Here is a 26,899-nt window from a genome sequence, read left to right on the forward strand (position 1 = left end):
AGAAGAAAAAAATACCTAAAGAGAAACATGAATATACAAGATCTATCTGGAAAAAATTTTAAACTGCCAATGAAGGACCCAAAAAAGACTTGCACTAATCAGAAGGATGCCAGTTTTCCTTGAATTAGCCTATAAATTTAGAGCCATCACAATAAAAATGCTAACAAGATATTTTTTAAGAAATAAAAAGCTGATTTCTACCACATATATTTTTTAAAATTTAACTTTACCAAAGTAATTCTGAAAAAGAAGATTAATGAAGGAGAATTAACCAGACACTGAAAATATTTATAAAGCTATGTTAATTAAAACAGTGAAGTGGGAGGGCAGCCTGGGTGGCTCAGAGGTTTAGCGCCACCTTTAGCCCAAGGGCATGATCATGGAGACCTGGGATCAGGTCCCACATCGGACTCCCTGTTTGGAGCCTGCTTCTCCCTCTGCCTGTGTCTCTGCCTCTCTCTGTCTCTCTCTGTGTCTCTCATGAATAAATAAATAAAATCTTTAAAAAAAAAAAGTGAAGTGGTACCTTTAACAGATGAATCACAGAATAAAGAATCCAAAAGTAAATGTAAACATAGAGGTGTTCAGTATATGATAAAAGTAGCTCTTATTTCTGTAGACGAAAGATCATTTCTTCAATACTATATATTTGGACAGATTTCTCCCTGGAAAAAATACAAAATTGGACCCTTACCTCATTCCTCACACTTAAATAAACTCTACATGGAACAGAGATTTAAAAATTTAAAATTAGGGATGCCTGGGTGGCTGGCTGGCTAAGTGTTTGACTCTTTGATTTCGGCTCAGGTCCTGATCTCAGGGTCCTGGGATGGAGTCCTGCCTTGGGCTCCATGCTTGGTGTGGATGGAGTCTGCTTGTCACTCTCCCTCTGCTCCTTCCCCCTCAAATAAATAAATAAATAAATAAATAAATAAATAAAAACCTTTTTTAAAAATTAAAATTATAGGGACTAACTGAAAAATAGTTTTGTTGAGATGCCTGCATGGCTCAGCAGTTGAGCGTCTATCTGCCTTTTTAGCTCAGGACATGATCCTGGAGTCCCAGGATCAAGTCCCACCCTGGGCTCCCTGCATAGAGCCTGCTTCTCTCTCTGCCTATGTCTTTGCCTCTCTCTCTTTGTCTCTCATGAATAAATAAAATCTTTAAAAAAATAGTTTCCTTAATTAAAAAAAACTTTTTAAATAACTTTTAAGTAGAACTAAAACCAGAAGCCATTTTACAAAATTAATTATATTTCATACTGCAAAATTCAAACAGTAGATGTTTATGTAATGAAAACAGAAGTCTCCTTTACCCATCTTCCCAGAGATAACCATGGTTTAACTTTGATTGCAGAGAGCTCTTAGCAATGCTAGGAGGCCAGTAGGCACCTACATAAGTTCTTGGGCTTAACCATGATTCTCCTGAATGCTGGGGGTCTTGACAGGTAGGAGGCAGCACCTTGAGGCAGGAAAAATGGAGCATCTCAGAGCTGGTCAAAACAGTGATGAGAAACTTTCCATAGCTTGATACACTTGAACAGCACCTGGAACTCCTGTAGGATTACTCTGAAATACATTTTTCTTTTCATTGAATTCATGCTCTTTATTTACTTATTGTCTTTTAATTGGTGTATTTTTTCCAGCTTTATTAAGGTATGATTGACAAATGAGAATTGTATATATTTAGGTTGTACAAGGTGATTTTTTAAAGATGTATAACTTGATTTAATGTACATGTACATTTCTGAAATGATTGCCATAGTCAAGTTTATTAACACATCCATCGCTTGACATGGTTTTCTTTTTTTCCTTATGGTAGGAACACAAGCTTTACTCCTAGCAATGGGTCTATCTTATTTATCTTAACTGAAAATTTATACCCTTTAGCCAGCATCTCCCCATCTTCCCCAACCCCTAGAAACCACCATTCTGCAGTGTGGTTCTGAGTTGGACTTTTCTAGATTCTACATTATGTGAGGTCATGCAGTATCTGTCTTTCTGTGTCTGGCTTATCTCACCTAGCTTAATGTCCTTTAATAGCACCTGTCTCTGCTAGAATTATGAGGCCATAATAAAAGCTACCTTTCTTGGAGTAAATCATTGCAATGTCATTTTCTTTTTAGTGGATTACTTTTACCCAAAGTAGTTGAAGATCGTGGCACAAAAAGGACAGATATTGGAAATCTTGGGAGTGGAATATATTTCAGTGATTCACTCAGGTTAGTATATTATATATTTTATATATTACAACCTTAATCCTGTTACATCCATCACCAGGGACTTATAACCAAGTAGTTGGTATGTGGCTTGCTCCATCTTTCCTTTGTGAGGGATTTCTCACCTGAGAAGTAGATCACTGAAAGCAACCAGTTTTCTCAGTATACTAAAGAAACATGTCTTTTGTAGTGGATATTTAGGAAAATTATATTTTAAATTATCTTAGTGATTTTACTATCCTGAGTGTCTTTACATTTTTTTACCCACTTACTCCTTACAACAACCGTCTCAGGTCAGTTCTATTATTACCCCATATCACAGAGAACACTGAGTGACACTGAGCTGTATTTCCTAAGGTCACACAGCATTTTGTCTTTCCCCAGGGCCAGCAATCTTTACTTCTACAGCACATGACCTCTTCTTGAAACAACTTACTATAAATAAACTCTGTATGCCTAGAATAATATCTCATCTTCAGTATCCTTGTTAATACTTAAATCTGTCTTCATCATAGCCACAATGTATTGAACACCTGCCCTGTGTGAGGCACTGGGCTGTGCTTCATGGACATTATCTGTAAACCTCACAAGTGGTATTGTGACATTTTATGAAAAAGAAACAGACTGATGGAGGTTAAGTAACTTGCATAAGGTCGCAGAGCTAATATAGAATGGAGCCTGGGTTCAGGCCCAGGACAAAGGACTGTTATCCAGGGTATTTAAAGAATTCCTACAAATCAGTAAGAAAAAGATAAAGAGTTCAATATTCATATGGACAAAAGACATGAGTAGGAACCTAATAGAAGAGAAAACATGTATGGACAGTGACATTTGAAAAGATTAGTGATCAACAACATGCAAATTAAACTATAATATACATTTTACACTTATCAGCAAAAACAAAAAGTTTAACATCTCTAGGTGTTAGTAAGTCTCTAGAACAGTCTAAATCCTTAGACCCTGTTGGTAAGAGTATAAACTGATAAAACTTCTTGAGAAAACTTTGGCATCATCTGCTATAGTTGAAGAGCATAGTTGATGGTATGACTTAGGAATTCTGTGGATTAGCTGGCCTATGAACCAGGCAGCAGTGATTCTCAATCATGGCTACACATTGGACTCACTTGGAGATTTTTTTTTTCACTTAAAGTACTTTTTTTTTTTAATTTTTACTCAAATTACAGTTAGTACAGTATAATATTACTTTCAGGTGTTCAGTACTTGCATCCATCACCCGGCACTCATCACAAGTGCACTCCTTAATCTCCATCTCCTATTTCACCCACCTCCTACTGATCTCCATCCGGGAGGAGCCTTTAAACACTGCTGGTGGGACGCCTGGGCGGCTCAAGTGTTGAACTTCTCCCTTTGGCTCAGGGCGTGGTCTCGGAGTTCTGGGATTGAGTCCCACATCAGGCTTCCTGCATGGAGCCTGCTTCTCCCTCTGCCTCTCTCTCTCTCTCTCTCTCTCTCTCTCTCTCTCTCGAATAAATAAAATCTTTATAAAAAAATAAAAAATAAAAATAAAATAAACACTGCTGGTGCTGACTTCTCCCCAGATAGTTAAATCAGGATCTCCAGGGCTGAGGTTTGGGTATCAATTGTTTTTTTATTTTATTTTATTTTATTTTTTTATTTATTTATAATAGTCACACACACAGAGAGAGAGAGAGGGAGAGAGGCAGAGACACAGGCAGAGAGAAGCAGGCTCCATGCACCGGGAGCCCGAAGTGGGACTCGATCCGGGGTCTCCAGGATCGCGTCCTGGGCCAAAGGCAGGCGCCAAACTGCTGCGCCACCCAGGGATCCCCTCAATTGTTTTTTTAAACTCCCTGAATGATTATAATGTGCAGCCTGGGTTGAGAATCACTACCTAGGTAAGCAGACATAGACCAGGACACATGTACAGGAGTGGCCAAGAAAACTATATTAACAGAACACTAGAAATCATGCAGATGTCCTTTGATAGGGGAATTGATCGAAAAATCTTGGTATACTCCTACATGGAGTCCTATGTGCAGTTTAAACAAGTATACTACAGCTACACATGTCTAACACATGACCCTTAGGAACATAACATGGAGCAAAAAATGGCTATATGATTCTAGGTGTATGTAAATTTCAAAACAAGCAAAACTAAGCATATCATTGAGGGACAGTTATCAATGCTATAAAAGAAAGAAAAAAGATAGAAAGAAAAAATAATATACAGAAGAAACCAAGATAGCAATTAGATTACCTCTGGGTGGCAAAGAAGGTGATGCCACAGGGCAACATAGAAGTCTTGATGATCTTCTATTTCTTAAACTAGGCAGTAGCTATATGGTTGTTTGTCTTATCATCACTCTTGAAACTGAACATTTATAGTACTCATTCCTATTTAAAATATTTGAAAAATATTTCAAAGTAAAATTTTTTAAATGATAATTTTTAAAAAATAAATTGGCATTCTGAATTTAACCAAATTAAAGTCATTGGTGACTTTGGACAGAGTGGTTTCATTGGAGGAGCCAAACTGCAGTGGGCTGAGGGGTGATGGGCAAGCAAGCAAGTAGAGGCAGTCATTTAGAAAGGCAGGGGGTGGAGAGGAAAGAAGCCAGGACAAGGTCAAGGGTCACAGGTTTGGCTGTCACAGGGAAGGAAGTTTATAGGAAGAATGGGGGACATTGATTTTTTTTTAAAGGGGCAAGTCTTGGGGCACCTGGCTGGCTCAGTTAGGAGAGCATGTGGCTCTTGACCTCAGAATTTTAAGTTCAATCCCTGTGTTGGGTGTAGAGATTACTTAAAAATAAAATATTTTTAAAAAATAAATAAAAGAAGAAAGTCTTAGAGGGGATAGAACAAACACTTTTACATTTGGGTCTTGATATTTGGAAAAATAGAGGTCTGTCCCCAGAGTGTTGCTCCCAAAGGTATCCTGGCCTATGCTCCTTAATTGCAAAAGTTGCATTTTTTAAGCTGCCAAGTCCTGAAGAAAGTCAAACAAAAACCTCTCATTTAGATGTCATTTGAAATTTTTGTTTCTCCATTTGGATTCAGAAGGCTCTTTGAGAATACAGTCCATTTTTCCCTTTGACCAGTTCTTAGTCACATGGTATTTCATGTTCTCACTGAGCTTTAGTGCAGAAAAGTAATCTACTTTTTCTGAATTAAAAAAGTGAAGGGTTTTCCTTCTCTTCCATCACTTTGGTATGTTTACCATACCAAAATGTGTGTATTTTAGTAATTAATAAAGATTTTGGAAAACAGTGGAATCCATCTATCCTTGGAAGAAAGTAATTTCGGTACTGTTTACCACAACAGAAGTGCAACATATGTGTTTTTCACTTTGAAGTTTTAAACAAGTAAGTGAAAAATAAAGTTCTAAATTGAATCTTCAGAGACATTTCAATAGCAGTAAAATTTGGAATATTCTACCAGCAAAGTTGTTTACACAGTATTTCACATGTAGAGATGGATAATAGATAATAAAATATTGTTGGCACATAACCATAAATTACAAACACATACTTCCTTCCTTTCCCAATACAGTACGAGTGTCAAGTACTCCCACTCAGGAGAGATTGATGGCAGTAGGCTCTTGGTTGTCTGTGATGTAGCCCTTGGGAAGTGCATGGACTTGAATAAAAGAGACTTCTCCTTGACAGAAGCACCACCAGGTTATGACAGTGTCCATGGTGTGCAAACAACAGCCACTGTCACCACAGACTTCGAGGTATTCATTTCAAGAAACAAGCAGAGAGGCTCCCATTTTTATTGAGTATACTTAAGTTTAAATAATTATTACATATTTGTGACTCCCTAAATTCAGTATTTTCTAAATTAGCAAACCTGTAATTCTGCTTTTATGAGAACATTTGCTGATAAGGGTTTTTCCCTCACCCGTTAATTTCTGCTGGTTGTAGGATGATGAATTTGTTGTATATAAAACTAATCAAATTAAAATGAAATATATTATTAAATTTTGTATACCTGGAGATGAAGTAAAGGACTTTCATCCTTGTAATACTACTGAATTAGAGGAATACAGACCTGAGTTTTCAAATTTTTCAAACGTTGAAGGTAAGACAATTTCTTGAATGTTGTCTTATGTGATATTTAGAGAACTCAGCTGTTTTCCTTTTAGAGGAATTCATGCTCATATTCAGTAACTGTATCTATGACCTCATAGATAAATATTTCATTTCCTTTTTTATTTCATAAAAATTATCTCAGGATACTTGAGAGAGGTTAAGTGATCTCAGAGGTCACATATTACTTTGTTAACACGCCTGAGTTGAGCTCGTGCACCTCAGGAGAGCCAGTGCTGAAAACCACTGAAGCAATCTAAGATGTTGAAGCACAAAAAGTGCAATGGGGGTTGGTGAAGTGGACAGAAGACACAGCTTTAGAATCAGGAAGCTCAGCTTCAAGTATCAACTTGCCACTTGCTAGGCTGTGCAGCATGCAACACACTGCATAAGCTTTGTGGGCCTCGGTTTCTCTGTGTTGCAAATGAGACCAATATCTGCACTAAGCAAAGGTATTCCCAAAATTATAATATGCAGCTTATATGCTAGTAGTAGAAATATATGAGAGGATGATATTTTCTCAGAAAATTGTAAGCCCAAACTATTATAATATTTATTAATAGCATTGTAAAAACACACTACATTTTTAACTGTGATCAAATTATTTTTTGTTGGAAATGCATGACTTCATGTATAAGAAAATGACTCCTGGTTTTCCTCTGGAAGCCATTAAATGAAACGTCTGGGAAGAGAATCAGAATATATCTGATTATATCTGTATTTTTGCTCCTTCTGGTATAGAAGGGGAACTTTTTTTTGCATATGCTATATTAGAAATTTGATTTAGTGGGCTTTGGTTTGAAAGTCTAAGGAGTCTCCTATTGGTTTGATAAGCTTTTGTGGCACAATAAATAATAGTGAGTGACCAATCAAAATTATAGGTCAAGGAATGGATATATCTAGATTCATGCATAAACTACACATATAAATTCTGGAGACTTCTGTGTACTTGTGTATGCTTAAATGTAGGTCTTTCAAGTAATTGTGTGACTCTAAATTATCAAGATGAGTCCTCAGAGTCTCTAGATTAAAAACGCAGAGTGTCTGTTATGAAAGCTGCCCCCATTTGTCTCACGTAGGTTCACTTGCTTTACAGAATTGGCAATTAAAAATAATAAAATTCTACTTGTCCATTTTTCCTAAAATACAATGTATAAAGGGAAGGGGAAGGAATAACAATTAAGATAACAAAAACAGGCAGTGCAGGGATGGTTTTAAATGCTAACATTTTAATTTTTAATGTGTAGATTATCAGTTAGCAGACACCAAACCTTTCAGCAACATCAAGTCTGGCCTTCAGGATTTCTCTGGCAATTCAGTTCCTCTTGAGAATGTTCACATCAAGGGGAAAATAATAGACATCATAGCCCAGGTATGTTCTTTGTGGTTTTATGATACTTTAAACAGATAAATGATAATTTGATTATAGTTGCATGAATTAAACAAAATGTGTGTTTCCAGAATTTGTTTATTCATTGAGCACCTACTACATACCAGGGACTGTTCTAGGCTCTAGGCATACAGCAATGAACAACAACAACAACAAAAAACTGCCCTGAAAGAGCATAGATTTTATTGAAGGAATAGGCAAAAAAAAAAAAAAAAAAAGATAAAATGCATCATATGTTAGATGGTGATAAGTGCTAAAGAAGAAAATGTAAGCAGGGAGGATAGGAGTTGCACAGGAGGGAAGGGTTTGAATTTGTAAATAGGATGTCCAAAAAAAGGCCTTACTGAGAAGGTGACGTCTAAGTACAGACATGTAGGAAATAGGGGACTAAATCATATGGACATCTAGAGATTGCTCATTCCAGGTGGAGAAAACAGCATGTGCAAAGGCCCTGTGGTGGGAGCAAGCCTGGCATCAAGAAGGCCAATGTGGCTAGAGCAGAGTGGAAGAGGGAAGCATGGCAGAGAACTGAGAGTCAGAGAGGTGGTGTGGGTGTCAACTCACATCAGGACACAGGACATACTGTCCTTCATTCTGAGCCTTTAGAAGATGTTTGGCGGAGAAGTGGTATGATATCACCTGTTTTAATAGTATCACACTAGGCACCATGTCAAGAACAGTCTAAAGAGGATTGGTCAGGAGACATCTGAGGTCAAGTTGTCTAGGTGGAATTTGTTTTCAGGAAGGTTGTTGTGAGGTGCTCTCAGGAACAATACCTGTAAGAGACTGAAGGAGTCAGAACCTGACAAAAGGAGACATTGAACCTTAACACATCTAACATATGATGCTTATGAGTCCTCACATGATCTCAGAGGAGCTCTGAAGCTGAGATGGCCTTCAGAGACATTCTGAATTGAGGCCAGGGCACCAGGCTTTGTGCTTGCAGAGGGACAAGTCACTGGATGTGGCTGCCCATGGGGAGGGGTCATAACGTTGGGTGAGGCAGTCCACCTTTTTTGCTGGGGACAGTCTGGGGAGGAACTCAGCAGATGACACTCCCAGCAGGCTTGGTCCTGAAAAAGAACATCTGGGAGCATGTTACAGTACCAAGTGTAGATTACCATTGAAGTAATTCAGTCAAGGATGACAGTGACTTGAACCAGAATGTTAGTAGTAGGGGTGAGAAGAAATTATTGGGTCTGGCAAAGGATCGAAGGTAGAACCAGTAAGATTTGATGATGGATGTGAAACACAAGAGAAAGTCAGGAGTCAAGGATGACACCAAGGTTTTTGGCCTGAGCAACTAGAAGGATCAGTCACATTTGTACATACTGAAATGGGGAAGTGGTAGAAGGGATAGGTTGGAGGTGACTCTCAGGATACTATCTTTAGCCATATCATGGAAGATGCAAAAACCAAGAAGGCAGTAAGGCATTTGAGTCTAGAGTCCAGAGAAGAGTTAACTCCTGGTGGGAGTCATAAATGGGGGAGTCGCCAGCACTTAGATACTATTTAAAGTCGTGTGACCAGATTAGATCACCAAGAGAATCTTTCAGAGAGAGAAGACAAGGCCAACATGTAGTGGTCAGGTAGAGGAGGCTGAGTCAGTGAAGGAGACAGAGAGGGAACGGCCAGTGAGATCCAGACTGTCTACCTGGAGGTAGGCTCTGATCTCAGAGGTTAGGGTCTTAATCCCCCGGGACTGTTCTCCCTCCCTGCTACCACTTCAGAGGCCAGTTGCAGGTGTTTCTGGCTGGCCAACTATACATCAGAGGTTCCAAAGGCCCTTTAGATTGATTTGCTAGAGCAGCACACAGAACTCAAGGAAACATTTTACTTACAACATTAATAGATATTATAGGAGAATATAACCGAGGAACAGCTGGATGGAAGAAACGTGTAGAGCAAGGTATGTGCCAAAGCTTCCATGCCCTGTCCAGGCAGACCACTCTCCACATGTTCCCCAGCCTGGAAGCTCTCTGAAGCCTGTCTTTTGGGGTTAAAGCAGGCACGATTGATTATTAAATCATTTGTTATTGGCAGTTGAATTCAATCTCCATCCTCTCTCCCCTCCCCAAGGCCCAAGGGTGGGGCTGACAGTTCCAACCCTTTAATCCCCTTGGCAGCCAGTCCTTATCCTTAGGTACTTTTCAGAAGTCACCTCTTCGACATAAACTCAGATGTGGTTGAAAGGGGTCTGTTATGAACACCAAGATGCCTGTATTGTCCTTAACCCTCTGGAAATTTTGAGGGTTTGGGGAGCTCTGTGCCAGAAACCAGCCAGAAACAGGTACAAAGACAAATATATATAGATATAGATAGATATATCTATCTATATCTATATATCTTATTATAAATCACAAATCTATATCTATAGATATATATATCTATAGATATATATTTTATTATAAATCACAGTATCATAGCGGGGAATTGCTGGAGATGCCCTGTTCTGTAGTGGAGAGAGGATAAGCACTCATGTTCCAGTGCAGTTTGTGGCCTCGGCTAGAAGCTCACCACTAGTGCACCTGTGGTCACAGAACAGAAAGTAGAGTTCATGGGCATGCATGCAGGTCGGCTGCCAGTGCACCATGAAGACAGCTTCTAAGATTTGACCTCATTGGCTCCTACACACTAAGGACTGCACTGACCAGCTATAAAGACCTCTTAGGAACATAAGAACATCTGAGTCCTGTATCATGATAGGATCATCTCAGGCCAGGGCCAGCCCCCAATTCCAGGGTAGCTGGCTGGTAAGCCGGTGGCTCTACCACTCACAGTTTGCAGAACTGGGAGATTGGATCCCCTGAGGCACTGACCTGCTGATTTGATGAGAATCAAATTGTTTAAGTGTGTGCCCCTTAGAAATGTTTTTCTCTCGTTGCACATACACTAGGGGCAACCCAGATAACTGTCAATCCAGTTATGGGCAGCATTTTGGAATAAGTTCGTTTCCTTTATTCTTTTATTTTTCATTTCAGTCTCTTCCCAGAAATTATTGATGGCAAATGGCTAAATATTTTTTTATTATTGCCACATGTTTAAAATGCTACTGTTTACTATTATGTCTAGGGTTTTTTTTTTTTCAAATGTGTAAAGACTGGCCTTTCCTTAAACAAGGGACTGATAAACACAGTTCATTTAGTAAAATTAATCTGATAAGATGGAATATTACTCAGCCATTAGAAACGACAAATACCCACCATTTGCTTCAACGTGGATGGAACTGGAGGGTATTATGCTGAGTGAAATAAGTCAATCGGAGAAGGACAAACAGTGTATATTCTCATTCATTTGGGGAATATAAATAATAGTGAAAGGGAATATAAAGGAAGGGAAAAGAAATGTTGGGAAATATCAGGAAGGGAGACAGAACATAAAGACTCCTAACCCTGGGAAACGAACTAGGGGTGGTAGAAGGGGAGGAGGGCGGGTGTTGGAGGGGAATGGGTGATGGGCACTGAGGTGGACACTTGACGGGATGAGCACTGGGTGTTTTTCTGTATGTTGGTAAATTGAACACCAATAAAAATTAATTTAAAAAAAATTAATCTGATAAGAATAGAGACAGCAAGTAGGAGTGGAAGAGTTGATTCAGGAGTTGGCTAGACAGGAAAAGATGGGGATAGATGGAAAAAGCTATGGAGGGCTATGTACAAAGAGGTAAAGGAGGAAATGCCAAGACCTGAAAACAGACCAGATGTAGGAACTATTCTGGAAAAGTGTCTGGGCCATGACACCAAGGACAGATCAAGACCCAAATGTAAAGAAGCTATCTTGTCATCTTAATGAAAGCTGCATTGCTTCTGTTAAGCCAATGTTTATAATATTGTAATAATAGTGACTTTTATTCCAGCCAAGGGTGTGTGAAATACCTAAAGTTACGGCTGGTACATTTTATAATGTGACATGGACTCTACGTTGCAATCTTAGAATGCTCTAATCCCTGAAGCCAGGATTGGAATTCGAGAGACATGATAAAAATTCAAGGAATTTAAAGAAAATATGCATAATAGTTTTCATGAACAATTGTTCCTGCAAAAGTTGTCCCATATGATTTCATCAAGTATGTGGATTCTTTTCTTCTTCAGGTCATTGTTTTTCAGACATACACAAATCAAAGTCCTGTGCCCATTGAGGCAAGATATATTTTTCCTTTGGATGATAAGGCAGCTGTGTGTGGTTTTGAAGCATTCATCAATGGGAAGCACATAGTAGGAGAGGTAAGGGGAGAAAATGCAATGTGACCTCTCTTTGGGTTCAAGGTCAGTTTCCCATTTACCCAAATCTTCCTCACCTGAGTCTCCATAGCTATAAGATTGAATAGCAATCTTATCAAAAAACAGAAATATTCTTTGAAAAACCAAGCATTTATACAGTTGGCTTCCATTCAGACATCCCTGCCTGATGGATAACTGGTTTCTGTCCCTACCTGTCCAGTAATCATCAGCCAGTGCCTTATAAATTCTTTGCCTAGCACTTCAAAACAGAGCAACTTCAATGTCAAAAGTTTAAGAGAGGCACAATGGAAAATTGGTGAAGTTTTGCAGAAAACGGACCCTCTACACCCTGTTTGTAACAGTTACATTGATGTGACCGCTACTGTGGTAACTTTTTAAGAAAAGTTGTACCAAAAGAAATAACAAGTGATATATTCTTTGTTTATTCTAGGGATTAACCCATAGTTGCAGTAATAACTCATATTTTGTTAAATTTAAGATAAACTTACTATTTTTGTTCAACATAAAGTCCCAAACTTTTTTTTCCCACTGTTGACTCTGAAATAATTTAGTCCCAACTAATTAAAGGGATTTCTCTTTAGTTGGCTTTTTCTGATTCAAATTCTTATTAGATGGGATCCCTGGGTGGCGCAGCGGTTTGGCGCCTGCCTTTGGCCCAGGGCGCGATCCTGGAGACCCGGGATCGAATCCCACGTCAGGCTCCCGGTGCATGGAGCCTGCTTCTCCCTCTGCCTGTATCTCTGCCTCTCTCTCTCTCTCTGTGTGACTATCATAAATAAATAAAAATTAAAAAAAAAAATTCTTATTAGATAAGTACATCTTAATGATCACTTATATAAGTTTTCATTCACTTTCAACTCCCATTTTCTGGTTTTGCCTAGGTTTTAATAAAAATTGATTAATTTTCTCATCAGAATGTTAAAGTCTGAAATCACTATTCATATTATGACTGATATAAAAGTTCTCGCTTTGGCAGCACATATACTAAAATGACTGATATAAAAATAATCTTTTCCAGGTGAAAGAGAAGGAAGCAGCCCACCGTGAATACCGAGAAGCCATCAGTCAAGGCCATGGCGCTTACTTGATGGATCAGGATACGCCCGTAGGGCTTAATTTATCCATTAGTCTAGCATACTTACCAAGAGGGAGAAAGAGTTGGTGTATGACTTGAAACATGAAGTCCATGGTAGACACTGGGATACTTTATGCTATTTTAGGCCTAGAGTTTAACTTGCTGTTAGCAAGGGAAGGTCCAGCTGTTTAAAACCGTCTGACTTACCTAAACAAAGGAAATGGTATCGGTATTGCCAAACGAATAAGAAGAGCTATTTCTCTCCTAGGGAACTGAGTTTCCCAGAAATGACAACAAAAAGAAAAATTAGGGATACATAATCTTCATCTCTGATAAGAGTATAACATACAATTGACCCTTGAACAACACAGGTTTGAACCGCATAGATCCACTTGTAGGCAGATTTTTTCAATAAATGCAGTATAGCACTGCAAATGTATTTTGTCTTCCTTATGATTTTCTTTTCTCCCACTTACTTCATTGTAAGTGTAAGATTTTCTTTTCTCCCACTTACTTCATTGTAAGATTTTAGTATATAACACATAACATACAAATATACCACAAATATACCACATATTTGTGGTAACTGTTGTTTATGTTATCAGTAAGGCTTCTGGTCAATAGTAGGCCATTAGTAATTAAATTTTTAGGAAGTCAAAAGTTATAAGTGGATTTTGGCTGCATTTCAAGGATCCACTGTATATACACTATTCCTAGAACTAAGCTTTCCTAGCAGTTTATCCAATTTTCACCAAGTCATATCCCAGGGAGACATTTTTACAGGGTCCTGAGATAGGTCCAGATTCTTTTCTTTCTGATTAATTGCTTGTATAGAGATAAAATATGGATAATATGAAAGAATAAATAGCTGTCATATCCATCAGATTTCTTTTCTTAAATATAAGATGCTTTAAATATGCCTTTGGCAAATATTAGATTGCATGAAGTTAGTTTCTAATCATTATCTCCAGTGTAGATATTTAGTTGTTTTTAAGGATGCATGTGCTTTTGAGAGGCCATGTGCTTCAGATATTACCCCTGAAGATGGCACATTGCCATAGCATTGTGAAAATTTAATGTTTGGGGAGGGGAGTTATTAAAGATTAATATAGAGTTAAAGGATAAATAATTGCTTTTGACATCTAGGATAACCATTTGCAGAATGGGAATAAGCAAGGAAGAGGTCATTATTAAACACTTAATAATGCTACCCCTGGCCAAAGTGTATATATAAAAGCCTGGGGTTCATTTGATATGCTGACACTTAACAGTGTGGGGTTATTGTCATAAATGGTTGGCATGTTTCCTCTTTGATGCTAATATATTTCCCTAGGAAAATGATCCACAGGAAAACAGTCCTCACAACAGATGTTACCTCTGGATAAAGTCTGGTCAGAACCATTGCTAACCAGAGCCTTTAAGTCTCCCAGAATATATTTCACCATATGGTGACTATGATGTCCTCACCCTATAATGTATTATATTAATAATATAGTTATATAGTGTATTATATACATACTATATGTTATTATATATAGGTTATTATGTGTTTAATATATAAATATATGTTATCTATTTGACTTCTAATAGTTGGCAACATTTTATATATGTATACCCACATATATATACATGTCATACATATACATATAAAATAATATTCCTCTATGCTTGGGAACATTATATATGTGTCTATAAAATATATCTTACTGTATTACATATCATGTTATCATTTATAATATATATGATGTGTATATGCTATGTGTATTATATATATGATATTCCCAATGATCAGAAGACTAGCAAAGTAGCTTTAGATATCCAACAGATGAGGCGAAAATGATTTGTCATTGAAATATTGTGTAGGGACACCTAAGATTTCAAACCTCATTATATCACAAAGGAGGACAAAGTTGGAAGAAGACTACTGGACTCAACTTTATATTGGTCCACCTTTAGGATATACCTAAATTAATCTTATATTTAATATATTTTGAGGTAAGGTTAAAAAGAACAAGGTGGCATGGTTATTGAAATAAATCAGTAATTGAAAATATTTTTAAAAACCACACATGCTTATTAAGGAATAGATCTAAAGCTGATTCCATTTCCTTCTCCTCTAAACTTCATCCTTCTCCTATCTCCCTGGTCATAATAATGGTGTCACCATTTACCTGGTGGGCCAGGTGGAAACTCTGGGTGTCACCCTTCAATCCTCCCTTCCCAGTGTAATCATCTGTTCGAGTTTCCTACCAGGCTGTGCAGCCTGCCCATGTCACCACCTTTCCTCTGACCATTACTGTAGGGCCCACTGTCATCCCCTCAGCCAATCGCTACCGTACCAAAGACCCTCCCAGGTCTGGCCTCATTGCGCTAGTTCCTTCCTCCCGCTTGGCACTCCACAGAGTCTGAGCTATTACTTGTAGTCCCCAAAACAATACCTTTGTAGAGCCTCTGTTCTCCTGGTTGGAATGTTCTAACTCCATTTGTTTACTTGATTTTTTTCTTTAAGTAAGCTTTATGCCCAATGTGGAGTGTAAACTCATGAGATCAAGAGTAACATGCTCTACTGACTGAGCCAGATAGGCACCCCATTTGCTTGATTTAAGACAAAACTATATATAGTTTATCTATATATCACTACTTTTAATATACTATTTATACAGATAGAGGGCTAGTTTGTAATCTCAAATATTTAAGCAGGAAAGTAAGAGAAAAGGGTAGATAAAGAGTTAATGGGAAAATGCAGAGGAAATTTCAATGCTGAGACTGGAGCTGGAGCAAGGGCCCAACCTCCTGAATGGAAGCTGCTGGGTGAGAACAAGCACCCTATGTGGCAGGTGCTCCCCATTACTCTGCACCGAGATGAAAGCTCTCTGGGAACCCCTAAGGGAATCCCCACAGTTCCTGTGTCTTATCTGCTCTCAGAGGAGCTTGTCACTCTTTGGCATTCAGTTCACTCGGTTGCCTTGCAGCTCAGCTTTCTGGCGGGTCAAGACAAGTTACAGTTTTATAGATTATCTGGCTTGTAACAGAAGTGATGTCTTACATCTGTATCCTACACAGAAACAGAGCTGCAGCCCCACACTATTATGTGGCAGTCTCTCAAATGAGACCCAGGCTTTCATGTGCTTCTTTTAAGGACAAACAGTATGAACTGTTTAGTTATCATCTCTTCATTGTTCATGCCTTCACTGGAATTCATTTCTTCACTGGATATTCTTGCAAATGGATATCCTCAATGTCAAAAGTAATCATCTACTTCTGAAATCTTTATAAATCATTAGTAGTATATGTTCCTAAACATACTAAGTTTCATGGCAGTGCAACCATGTGGACTAGAAGATACCCTTGAGGTTTTAAGAGTTTCTCTGTGTGGGTGTCAGAAAAAACATACATCTAGCCTCTTTTTTTCTGCCCTAGCCAGTCATGAGCTTGTCTCTATCTGCAGTAATTATAATACCCCTTTAAAAGAAAGTGAAATACTTTTTCTAAAAAATAAAATGATGAATAAACTACAGGGTAAAAGAATGAAGTGAGGGCCAAGTTAGTGAAAACTGCTCTGGCTCTATGGCCGCTGATAGAATTGCTGCTAGATGCTGTGGAGGTCAGAGAGGCTACCAGCACTTCAAGAAGGGACCATATGGATGCTGTCTGCGCAGCAGAGGTCTGCATGCAGGGCCTTTGGTATGGAGGACAGAAGTGACCCTCCCCAGCCAGGGCAAGGTCCTGCTCCCAAAGGAACTCCTCTCCTTCTGCCCCCCTTGTAAATGTCACACCATCCCCACCCCTAGGGACCAGTTCCAGGATTTTCCTTTAGCACTGCCGGTGCCCATTTGTTTTGTAGGACCTATGCTCATTTTCTGGAGAAGAGTCTGGCAGATTATAATTTAAGTGGCTCATACAGGAGGGATTAGTTAGCATAGAATGGATACAATTTTGAATGGAAAGCTAAGCAATGTGTTTCTATTTCAGGATGTTTTTACTGTTAGTGTTGGAAATCTACCCCCTAAGGCTAAGGTCCTTATTAAAATTACCTACATCACAGAACTCAACATCCAAGGCAGCAAGGCTGTCTTCTTCATGCCTGCCACTGTGGCACCTTGGCAACAGGACAAAGTTTTGAATGAAAACATTCAGGTTTGTATGCTTAGAAAGTTTTAAAGAGGGTTTTTTTGGTGATTTATGAATATCTGAACTTAAAAATACCTAAAATAATCTAATCTTTCCACGGGCACCTGGGTGGCTCAGTGGATTAAGCATCTGATTCTTGATTTCGGCTCAGATCATGATCTCAGGATTGTGAGATTGAGCCCTGAGATGGGGTCCATGCCCAGTATGGATCCTACTTAAGATTCTCTGTCTCTCTCTGCCCCTCCTCCTCTGGTTCTCTCTCTTTCTCCCTCTCTAAAAAAAAAGAAAAAAGAAAAAGTTAATCTTTCTGGCATCAAGTCAATTTTACTGACATTTCTGCATATAGAAATTTACTGACATTTCTGCATTTCTGCATTATATTCTGTAATATTTGTAAAATGAAAAGAAAAAAGACACAGTTATGCTCAGTTGCTGTGATATTTTTATTCTGTTCAGTCACTTAAAATTTTTGTGTCTGTACTACATGTTCATTATGGAGAATTTAGATAAGCATAAAGAATGCAAATAAGCCAAAGAGGAAAACTTAATCCTTAATTCCATTGCCAGAGATGATAGTCTGAAGCTACTGATTAACACTTTGTTTCTATTTTGTAGGTATTTATATAAATTATGTGTGTATATGCATATAGAGGTATGCATATAGAGGTATATAGACATATGTGTAGTTGAAAATCTCTATTAAATTGGTCATAAATTATTATTTAGAAACTACTGTCATTCCATGAGCAAATGTTCTGTGACTCACTACTTCAAAGGGAGACCATCTGTCTTGCCAATGTAGATTGTGGTCTTGGTAACATTACATTCTGCTTAGAGTTCTCACTGTATATTAGTAGATATTTACTTATGTAAATATATTTTCTTTTAACAGGATACAGTAGAGAAGATTTCTATAAAGAAAATAGGAACAAAGCAAAGGTTAGTACCAAAAATATAAAACCTCTTCATTCAATGGACATTAGTTGTATGGTTTCAAATTTTACTTAAAACTATATAAAATGACAACAAGTAGTTATTTAATATTTAAGATAATAGACAATTTTTCTTCTTTTTGGTAGCTTCTCTTTGAGTATGTCCATTGAGATGCCATACATGATTGAATCCATTTCTAGTGATACACATCAACTGAGACAAAAGGTTAGTGAATCTTTGTTTCATTTTTTAAGTGCTTTTATTTTAGCGTCAGCTTTATTGTGTCAAGACAATAAGGGCATGTGGTTTAAAAAGTTAAATAAGAACACTAACAACAGGGACACCTGGATGGCTCATCAGTTGGGCGCCTGCCTTCGGCCCAGGTCAGTATCCTGGGATCTGGGATCGAGTCCCTCATGGAGCTCCCTGTGAGGAACCTGCTTCTCCCTCTGCCTATGTCTCTGTCTCTGTCTCTCTCTGTGTGTCTCTCATGAATAAATAAATAAATCTTTAAAAAAAAAAAAAGAATGCTAATAACAGGGGTACCTGACTGGTTCAGTCGGTGGAGCATGCCACTCTTGATCTCGGGGTTTTGGGTTCAAGCCCCACATTGGGTATAGAGATTACTGAAAAAATAAAATTAAATATAAAATAATAAAATATATGTAACATATTTCATATAAAAAATAAAATCTTAAAAAAAAGGAAATAATGCTAACAACAGCTTCTCAGAAGAAGCAACAGCCTACTTATGCCCTGCCTCTTCCAGAACAGTCTCCAGAAACAGTGAACCACTTTAAATATCTTACCGCCTTTCTGGTGGCCTCCAAAGTTGTAAATGCTCATGTTTTTACTGCTTGTAAAACAGTAAAAACATCCATCTGATTCAAAATTATTTTTTAACTTCCTATTATGGTCAATGAAAATTTAATTCTCTACTCTCTTCACTAGTCTCACTTACACATAGATTAAAACTCTTCAGAATATTATTTGTTGCAGTTGAAGGCTTCCAATAATTCGGATCATGTTTTACCCTGGAGACCTTCCTCCCTTTTGTCTCTCCAGTCCAACCCAGCTTGGTCCCAGGGCCTTTCTTTCTTTTTTTTTTTTTAAATTAATTTTTATTGGTGTTCAATTTACCAACATACAGAAAAACACCCAGTGCTCATCCCGTCAAGTGTCCACCTCAGTGCCCGTCACCCATTCCCCTCCAACACCCGCCCTCCTCCCCTTCCACCACCCCTAGTTCGTTTCCCCGAGTTAGGAGTCTTTATGTTCTGTCTCCCTTCCTGATATTTCCCAACATTTCTTTTCCCTTCCTTTATATTCCCTTTCACTATTATTCATATTCCCCAAATGAATGAGAACATACACTGTTTGTCCTTCGCCGATTGACTTATTTCACTCAGCATAATACCCTCCAGTTCCATCCACGTTGAAGCAAATGGTGGGTATTTGTCGTTTCTAATTGCTGAGTAATATTCCATTGTATACATAAACCACATCTTCTTTATCCATTCATCTTTCGATGGACACCGAGGCTCCTTCCAAAGTTTGGCTATTGTGGCCATTGCTGCTAGAAACATCGGGGTGCAGGTGTCCCGACGTTTCATTGCATCTGAATCTTTAGGGTAAATCCCCAACAGTGCAATTGCTGGGTCGTAGGGCAGGTCTATTTTTAACTCTTTGAGGAACCTCCACACAGTTTTCCAGAGTGGCTGCACCAGTTCACATTCCCACCAACAGTGTAAGAGGGTTCCCTTTTCTCCGCATCCTCTCCAACATTTGTTGTTTCCTGCCTTGTTAATTTTCCCCATTCTCACTGGTGTGAGGTGGTATCTCATTGTGGTTTTGATTTGTATTTCCCTGATGGCAAGTGATGTGGAGCATTTTCTCATGTGCATGTTGGCCATGTCCATGTCTTCCTCTGTGAGATTTCTCTTCATGTCTTTTGCCCATTTCATGATTGGATTGTTTGTTTCTTTGCTGTTGAGTTTAATAAGTTCTTTATAGATTTTGGAAACTAGCCCTTTATCTGATATGTCATTTGCAAATATCTTCTCCCATTCTGTAGGTTGTCTTTTAGTTTTGTTGACTGTATCCTTTGCTGTGCAAAAGCTTCTTATCTTGATGAAGTCCCAATAGTTCATTTTTGCTTTTGTTTCTTTTGCCTTTGTGGATGTATCTTGCAAGAAGTTACTGTGGCCAAGTTCAAAAAGGGTGTTGCCTGTGTTCTCCTCTAGGATTTTGATGGAATCTTGTCTCACATTTAGATCTCTCATCCATTTTGAGTTTATCTTTGTGTATGGTGAAAGAGAGTGGTCCAGTTTCATTCTTCTGCATGTGGATGTCCAATTTTCCCAGCACCATTTATTGAAGAGACTGTCTTTCTTCCAATGGATAGTCTTTCCTCCTTTATCGAATATTAGATGACCATACATTTCAGGGTCCACTTCTGAGTTCTCTATTCTGTTCCATTGATCTATGTGTCTGTTTTTGTGCCAGTACCACACTGTCTTGATGACCACAGCTTTGTAGTACAACCTGAAATCTGGCATTGTGATGCCCCCAGCTATGGTTTTCTTTTTTAAAATTCCCCTGGCTATTCGGGGTCTTTTCTGATTCCACACAAATCTTAAAATAATTTGTTCTAACTCTCTGAAGAAAGTCCATGGTATTTTGATAGGGATTGCATTAAACGTATAAATTGCCCAGGGCCTTTCTTTATGATTCTCCTTTGTAGATATTTTCCTCTTTATGCTCTTTCTTGCTTTATTTCCTCCATTTGACAGAGAACAACCTCCATTAACTTCCTGAGTAAGAGTGTGTGGGCCTCAATATCTGGAGCTATCCTCATTCCGTGTGTGAATGTTGATCATCTGCTGAGGTGTCTAATCCGGGGTTGAAAATCATCTTCCTCCTAATATTGAACACATGATCTTCTAGCTTCCAGTGTTAGTTCTGAGAAAAATGTTATTCTAATCCCCTGTTCAATGTGTATAGTCTGTTTTGTTTTGTTTTGTTTTAAATTCTGCAAGAATTCCAGATCTTCTCTTTATTCCTGGTATTCTGAAATTAGTTAAGAATGTGATATGCATTCATTGGATAACTCATAGCCTTTAATTCTGGGAAAGTTTGTTAAAGTATATATATAATATATATATTTTAAATTGTTCCTCTCTCCTTCACATTTTGTATTGCCTTTCAGTCATGTGTCCCCTGGAATGAGCTTCATGTTTTCTTTCTTTTTCTCTCCTGTTGACCATTGTATTGTTTCTTTGTTCTACTTTCTGGGTAATATTCCTGGTTTCAAATTCCAACTGTTCCACTGAAATTTGTGTTTTAGTTCTGATTTTTAATTTGTAAGAGCTCTTTTCTGTTCTAGAAGTATTCCTTTTTTTGTAGCATCTTTGTGTGTTTCATGGGTGCATTATCTTCTCTTTTCTTGTCTCTCTGAAAACACGATATATCTTTTTCTTCTCTTCCCTGTGTTGTATCTTTTCTCTTTGAGTTCCTTTTTTCTTCTCTGGCTTTTTCCTTGTTTTCTTTCTTTCTTTTTTTTTGTCTCTAGATTTTGTGTTAGACACTTTTCCTAAAAGGTCTGGGTGGCCTCTCCATGTTCATCTCTAACTAAGACATGAGAAAGCTAGTTAGATGCTCTGAGGTGAGTGGAGCGAGTGGACCAAAGGTCCTGCACTGGAGTCTCTGGCAGCTGGCTGGCTGTTTGATGGTGAGGCTCATGGTGGTGTTTTAACCCTTCTGTGGTTATTCAGAACACCTCTAGGTTATTCCTAAAGTATGATTGGGGAGAGTGACTGAGGGACCCACACTTCATTCCCTACTCTGCAGTCCTATATTTGTATAGTCTGCTATGCCTGTGATTCCCCGGTGTGGATGCTATTTGCTTGAATTTCTCTGAGAAATGAATCTTCAATTCCCTTAGTGAGAGAACAGGGTACTAGCTATTGGTGCTAGCTGCTTGGCTACTTAAGGCAGGGAAGGAGCCTGCACTAAAGCAACTTAGTGCATACTCTGCTTGCTAGTTACTGCCATTTCCTGCAGTAGGCTCCAAGGTTTGAGCCTTTCCTGGTTGCTGTAGTCCCCCACCAGACTCAGGTAGTAGTTTCCTCCACTCTGGCTAAGTCACTTACCATGCCCCTATCAACCTTCAATTTTTTCTTAAATTGTTGACCTCTCTCAACTGCTATTGTCTTTGTTCCTATTCTCCATATCTTTATGGGTTTATACCCTTTAATTGATTCCTTCTTATGGTAGAGAGTTTTAGGATTTTACTAGGAATGGAGATAAACACATACACTTAGTCCATCCTGAAAAAGAGACCCTCTGCGTCAGAAAGCTTCTGCTGTATAACAATCAATCTCAAAACTTGATGGTATAAAGTAATAACATTTGTTATTTTTCACAGTTCTGTGAATTGGCTGGGTGGTTCTAATGGTCTGCACTGGCTTGGCTGGGACAGGATGATCTAGAATGGTCTTATTAATATCTAGCAGTTGATCTGATGTCATTTGGGGAGATGACCATATCTCTCTTCATCTAGCAGGTTAGCTTAGGTTCATTCATAGAGTAATTGAAAAGTTCTCAGTAGCAACAGAGGAAGGCAAGCCCCTTTGGAATGTTTTCCAAGCCTCTTGCATCACATCTGCCAATATCCCATTGATGAAAGCAAGTCACATTGGCCAACTCTGAATTCAAGGGCAGAAAAATAGGTGCCATCTCCTGACAGGAAGAGATGCAAAGTCACATCATTGCAAAGGGGTGAGCACATAGGAAAGGAAAGACTTTATTTTACAATCTGTCAACATTGCCTTCATTTTAAAGCTTATCATTAACATCTTCAAAAGTTATTTTACAAATAAGGCATAATTATAAGATTTCTGTTGAATTTTCTCTTTTCACTATTCTAAGTTATGATTATCTAGTGTACTTACTGCTATATCCAGATAGTTCTGCCTGAATACATAGATCTATAATCTTTGGATCCAGGATTTGAGGCTGTGTGAAATTTCTAAATTTGACTATGTATATCAACCTTAGATTTTCAGGAGGGTAATTGATATGATAATGGGCATACTTCTAAAAATTTCACAATTTTGAGATTTATTACTACACTGTTGTTTTTTTTTAATAAAGATTTTATTTATTAATTCATAAGAGACACAAGGAGAGAGGCAGAGACATAGACAGAGGGAGAAGCAGGCTCCTCCCAGGGAGCCCAGTGTGGGACTCCATCCCCGGACCGGGATCATGCCCTGAGCCAAAGGCAGATGCTCAACCGCTGAGCCACCTAGGCGTCCCTACACTGTTGATTCTTAATGCACTTATATAAATTATGCAAGGGTTTGGCACTTGAGAGGTAACTGCAAACTGATCATATGGTATTATTCCATTACTTACTTTGTTATCTTTGTTGTTTTGTAGAGGACAGACTGCAAAGCTGTAATTAGCACCGTGGAAGGTAGCTCCTTAGACAGTGATGGATTCACTCTTCATGTTGGTTTGTCTGACGCATATCTCCCAAGAATGTGGGTTGAAAAACATCCAGAAAAGGAAAGCGAGGTATGACCCTTTTTACTAAAAAATGAGAGACGCTATTGAAAAAATATTTCAGAATACATTATTAAAATTTGGAAATTGCTGATAGTGCTAAAAACTAGAATTACAAAATGAGCTCTCATCACCTCAAAATTTCATAACTAAAAATACTTATGAAATCAGACACAACAAACTTCTGAGGTTTCAACCAAGTCCATCATGTGGCATGTTTCCCTATGACTGTAGTTTTTACCTTAATCCCCACCAAGAACAAAATATGCCTTCAGACATTACATTGGTTAGTCTGTATACTTTTATAGTTTTAAAATATTGATACTGTAAAAACAGATACAAAATTATTTATGGCTATAAGACAATTTGTGTGCCTGTGATGAAGAATCTCTTCTTATTAGAATAAAAATTGAGAGTTGGCCATCAGCAAGATGGCCAAACAAGATGTCCTTTACATGTATCCCCTCCTCAACAACAATTATTTGACATCTATCTATGGACAAAGTGCCATGTAGGAGCTTTGGGATCCAGTTAAGGAGATTTTGAAACCCTAGTGCCCCAAACCAAGTAGAACCATTTTGAGAAGGCAGGTTTACCCCCAGGCAGCTAACTTGCTGACCATGGTCCTGGCTGCATCTATGTCTCCAAATATCCTGAAAGTGCCTTCTAGTTGGCTCCAGCCTCCGGATGGTCCCAGTTTGCAAGCAGATCTGTGATTCTAGGGACCCAGCAGGAGGCACTTTCATCTACAACCTTGAAAATTCTGAAAGGGCCCAATTCTCAGCTCTAGCCCTCTCTTAGCTGCAGTCCATGAGCAGACCACTGGCATAGAACCTGTTGGATTCTCAAGTCTGCACTCAGGAGATCCAGAAAGTGTCGCGCGCGCTGGGGGCGACAACCGTCCAGGGCTGAGGGTAAGGGAATGAGGAAAAGAAAGGAGACATAAACAGAGTGGGAGCGGGAGGGACATATGGCCGGATTCAGCCACAATGCCAACTTTATTTGTATTATTCACTCTTTTATAAAGCAGCGTTGTTTAACAAGCAGGATATTTTAAGCTTAGTTCTCCAGACATGTCCTTTCACAGTAGACAGCAATAGTATGCATCCTTGAGCCACAAGCCTTCAACAACAAGGGTGAGACAGGTGGGCCGCGGTTGGAAGAGTCAACAGAGAGCCTTTGCTCGATCCATTAACCCCTTCCTGGCACGCGGCTCAGGTGGGCCGTGGTTGGAAGAGTCAACAGAGAGCCCTTTTGCTCAATCCATTAACCCCTTCCTGGCACGCAGCCCCCAACAAGAAAGGTCCCTATATTCTGGCTCAGCCCCTCCAGGGATCAGTCAGCCTACCCAGAGACTTCATGGGAGACATTCATCTGTACCTTCAGAGGCAGGTCTACAGATCTCAATCATGTTCCGGGGCTTGCTTCCAACTTCCAAGGGACTTTGTGGAAGCTATACCCATCCACAGACCTCGTGATAGGTCTACTGACTGAAGAAATGTTGACTGTGAAGTGGCTTCTTGTCCCAGGCTACCCTACTGCACAATATACTGAGGCAATCCCAGACACCCAAGGAGCAGACATGATCCACGCTTATCTGACCCCCTGGTAACAAGAATGTTAACTGCAGACCACACCATAGACTCACCAACAGCCTTGAAATTGACTCCAATCCTGAAAAACTGTAATTCCAGAGGTAATCCCATCAGCCAAGGAGCCAGCCAAACTAGTCTGTAAAAACAGAGGTATATGCTCCTTTAGATGCACAGATACCAATACAAAGTTTATGTGGATCATGAAGAATTGGGCAAACATGACACCACCAAAGGAAATAGATAGAGCTCCTACAACTGACCCCAAAGAAATGGAGATCTATGGTTTTGCCTGACAACAAATTCAAAACAATCATCTTAAGGAAACTCAATATAATATAAGAGAACACAGATAAACAAGTAAACAAAATCAGGAAAACAACCCATGAACAAAATGAGAAGTTTAATAAGAAATAGAAACATAAAAAAGAACCAAACAAAGTCTGGAGCTGAAGAATACAACAGACTAAAAGATTCAAGACAGAGCTTCAACAACTGACTTGATCATGCAGAAGAAAGAATCAATGGATTCGAAGATAGATCATTTGAAATTAGAGGAAAAAAAGAAAATGCAACAGAGTTAAGAAAGCATACATGAATTATGGAGTACTGTCAAGCAAGTGAACATTTGTATCACAGGCAGCCCAGGAAAGGAGAGAAAAGGGCAAAGAAATTATTTAAGGAAACAATAGCTAAAATCTTCCCGAATCTTGAGAGAGAGATGGACATCCAGGTGCAGGCAGCACAAAGAACCCCAAGCAAAATCAGCTGGAAGATTACTCCAAAACACATCATAATCAAAACATTAAAAATAAAGGACAAGGAGGGAATTTTTTTAAGGAGGGAATTTTGAAAGCAGCAAAAGAAGAATGGCTCATCACATACAAGGGAATTCCCCACCCCATAAGCAGATTTTTCTGCAGAAACCATGAGATCAAGAAGGAGTGGGATAATATACTCAAAGTGCTGAAAGGAAAAACTGCCAACCAAGAATACTACTCTTTTGGGTTCCTGGAACCAATTTCAAGGGGAAGAGGGAGGCTTCCCTACATACCATGTAAGTCCAGGTTGTTACCTGTACTTCTGACCAACTAGCTATAAATCAGAGATTCCCCCAATCCTTTCCTCAGTTTCGATTAACTTGCTAGAGCAGCTCACAGAACTCAGAAACGTTTTACTTACTAGGTCATCAGTTTATTATAAAAGCATATAACTCAGGCACAGCCAGATGGAAGAGATGTAGAGGGCAAAGTCTGGGGAAAGGGTATGGAGCTTCTATTCCCTCTTCAGGCACGTGTCTCTTCCACATCTTCATGTGTTCACCAATGTGAATGCTCTCCAAGCCCATGATTTGGGGTTTTTATGATGACTTCATTACACAGGCATGATTGATTAAAATCATGAGCCATTGGCAATTGATTCAGTCTCCAGCCCCTCTCCCTTTCCAAGAAGTCTGGGGGTAGGACTGAAAGTTCTAAGTCTATAATCACATGGTTGATTTTTCTGGCAACCAGCCCCCCTTCTTTGGTGGGGTCCAAACCTTGCCTTAGTGACAAAACAAAAGACACCTTTATTACCCTCATCACTTAGGAAATTGCAAGGGTTTTGGGAGATGTGAGCCAGAAACAGTGGACAAGGACCAAATATATATATGAGTTGACCAAATATGTATTTCTTATAA

General features: G+C 38.8%; 1 protein-coding gene across 3 annotated transcripts in view; it reads left to right on the plus strand.

Moving 5' to 3' along the window:
- The window catches only part of PARP4 (poly(ADP-ribose) polymerase family member 4), a 107,499-nt gene that overhangs the window by 25,796 nt on the left and 54,804 nt on the right, over positions 1 to 26,899 (plus strand). For all 3 annotated transcript variants that reach the window (XM_025996618.2, XM_072719739.1, XM_072719740.1), the window contains 10 exons: positions 2,126 to 2,221; positions 5,750 to 5,933; positions 6,124 to 6,280; positions 7,536 to 7,660; positions 11,770 to 11,901; positions 12,938 to 13,024; positions 16,967 to 17,131; positions 18,018 to 18,064; positions 18,205 to 18,283; positions 23,501 to 23,638. In XM_025996618.2, coding sequence (XP_025852403.2) covers positions 2,126 to 2,221; positions 5,750 to 5,933; positions 6,124 to 6,280; positions 7,536 to 7,660; positions 11,770 to 11,901; positions 12,938 to 13,024; positions 16,967 to 17,131; positions 18,018 to 18,064; positions 18,205 to 18,283; positions 23,501 to 23,638 — 1,210 coding nt within the window. The remainder of the gene's footprint in view (positions 1 to 2,125; positions 2,222 to 5,749; positions 5,934 to 6,123; positions 6,281 to 7,535; positions 7,661 to 11,769; positions 11,902 to 12,937; positions 13,025 to 16,966; positions 17,132 to 18,017; positions 18,065 to 18,204; positions 18,284 to 23,500; positions 23,639 to 26,899) is intronic.

The sequence above is a fragment of the Vulpes vulpes genome, chromosome 9 (genome assembly GCF_048418805.1).
Source record: "Vulpes vulpes isolate BD-2025 chromosome 9, VulVul3, whole genome shotgun sequence".
Classification (NCBI taxonomy): Eukaryota; Metazoa; Chordata; class Mammalia; order Carnivora; family Canidae; genus Vulpes; species Vulpes vulpes.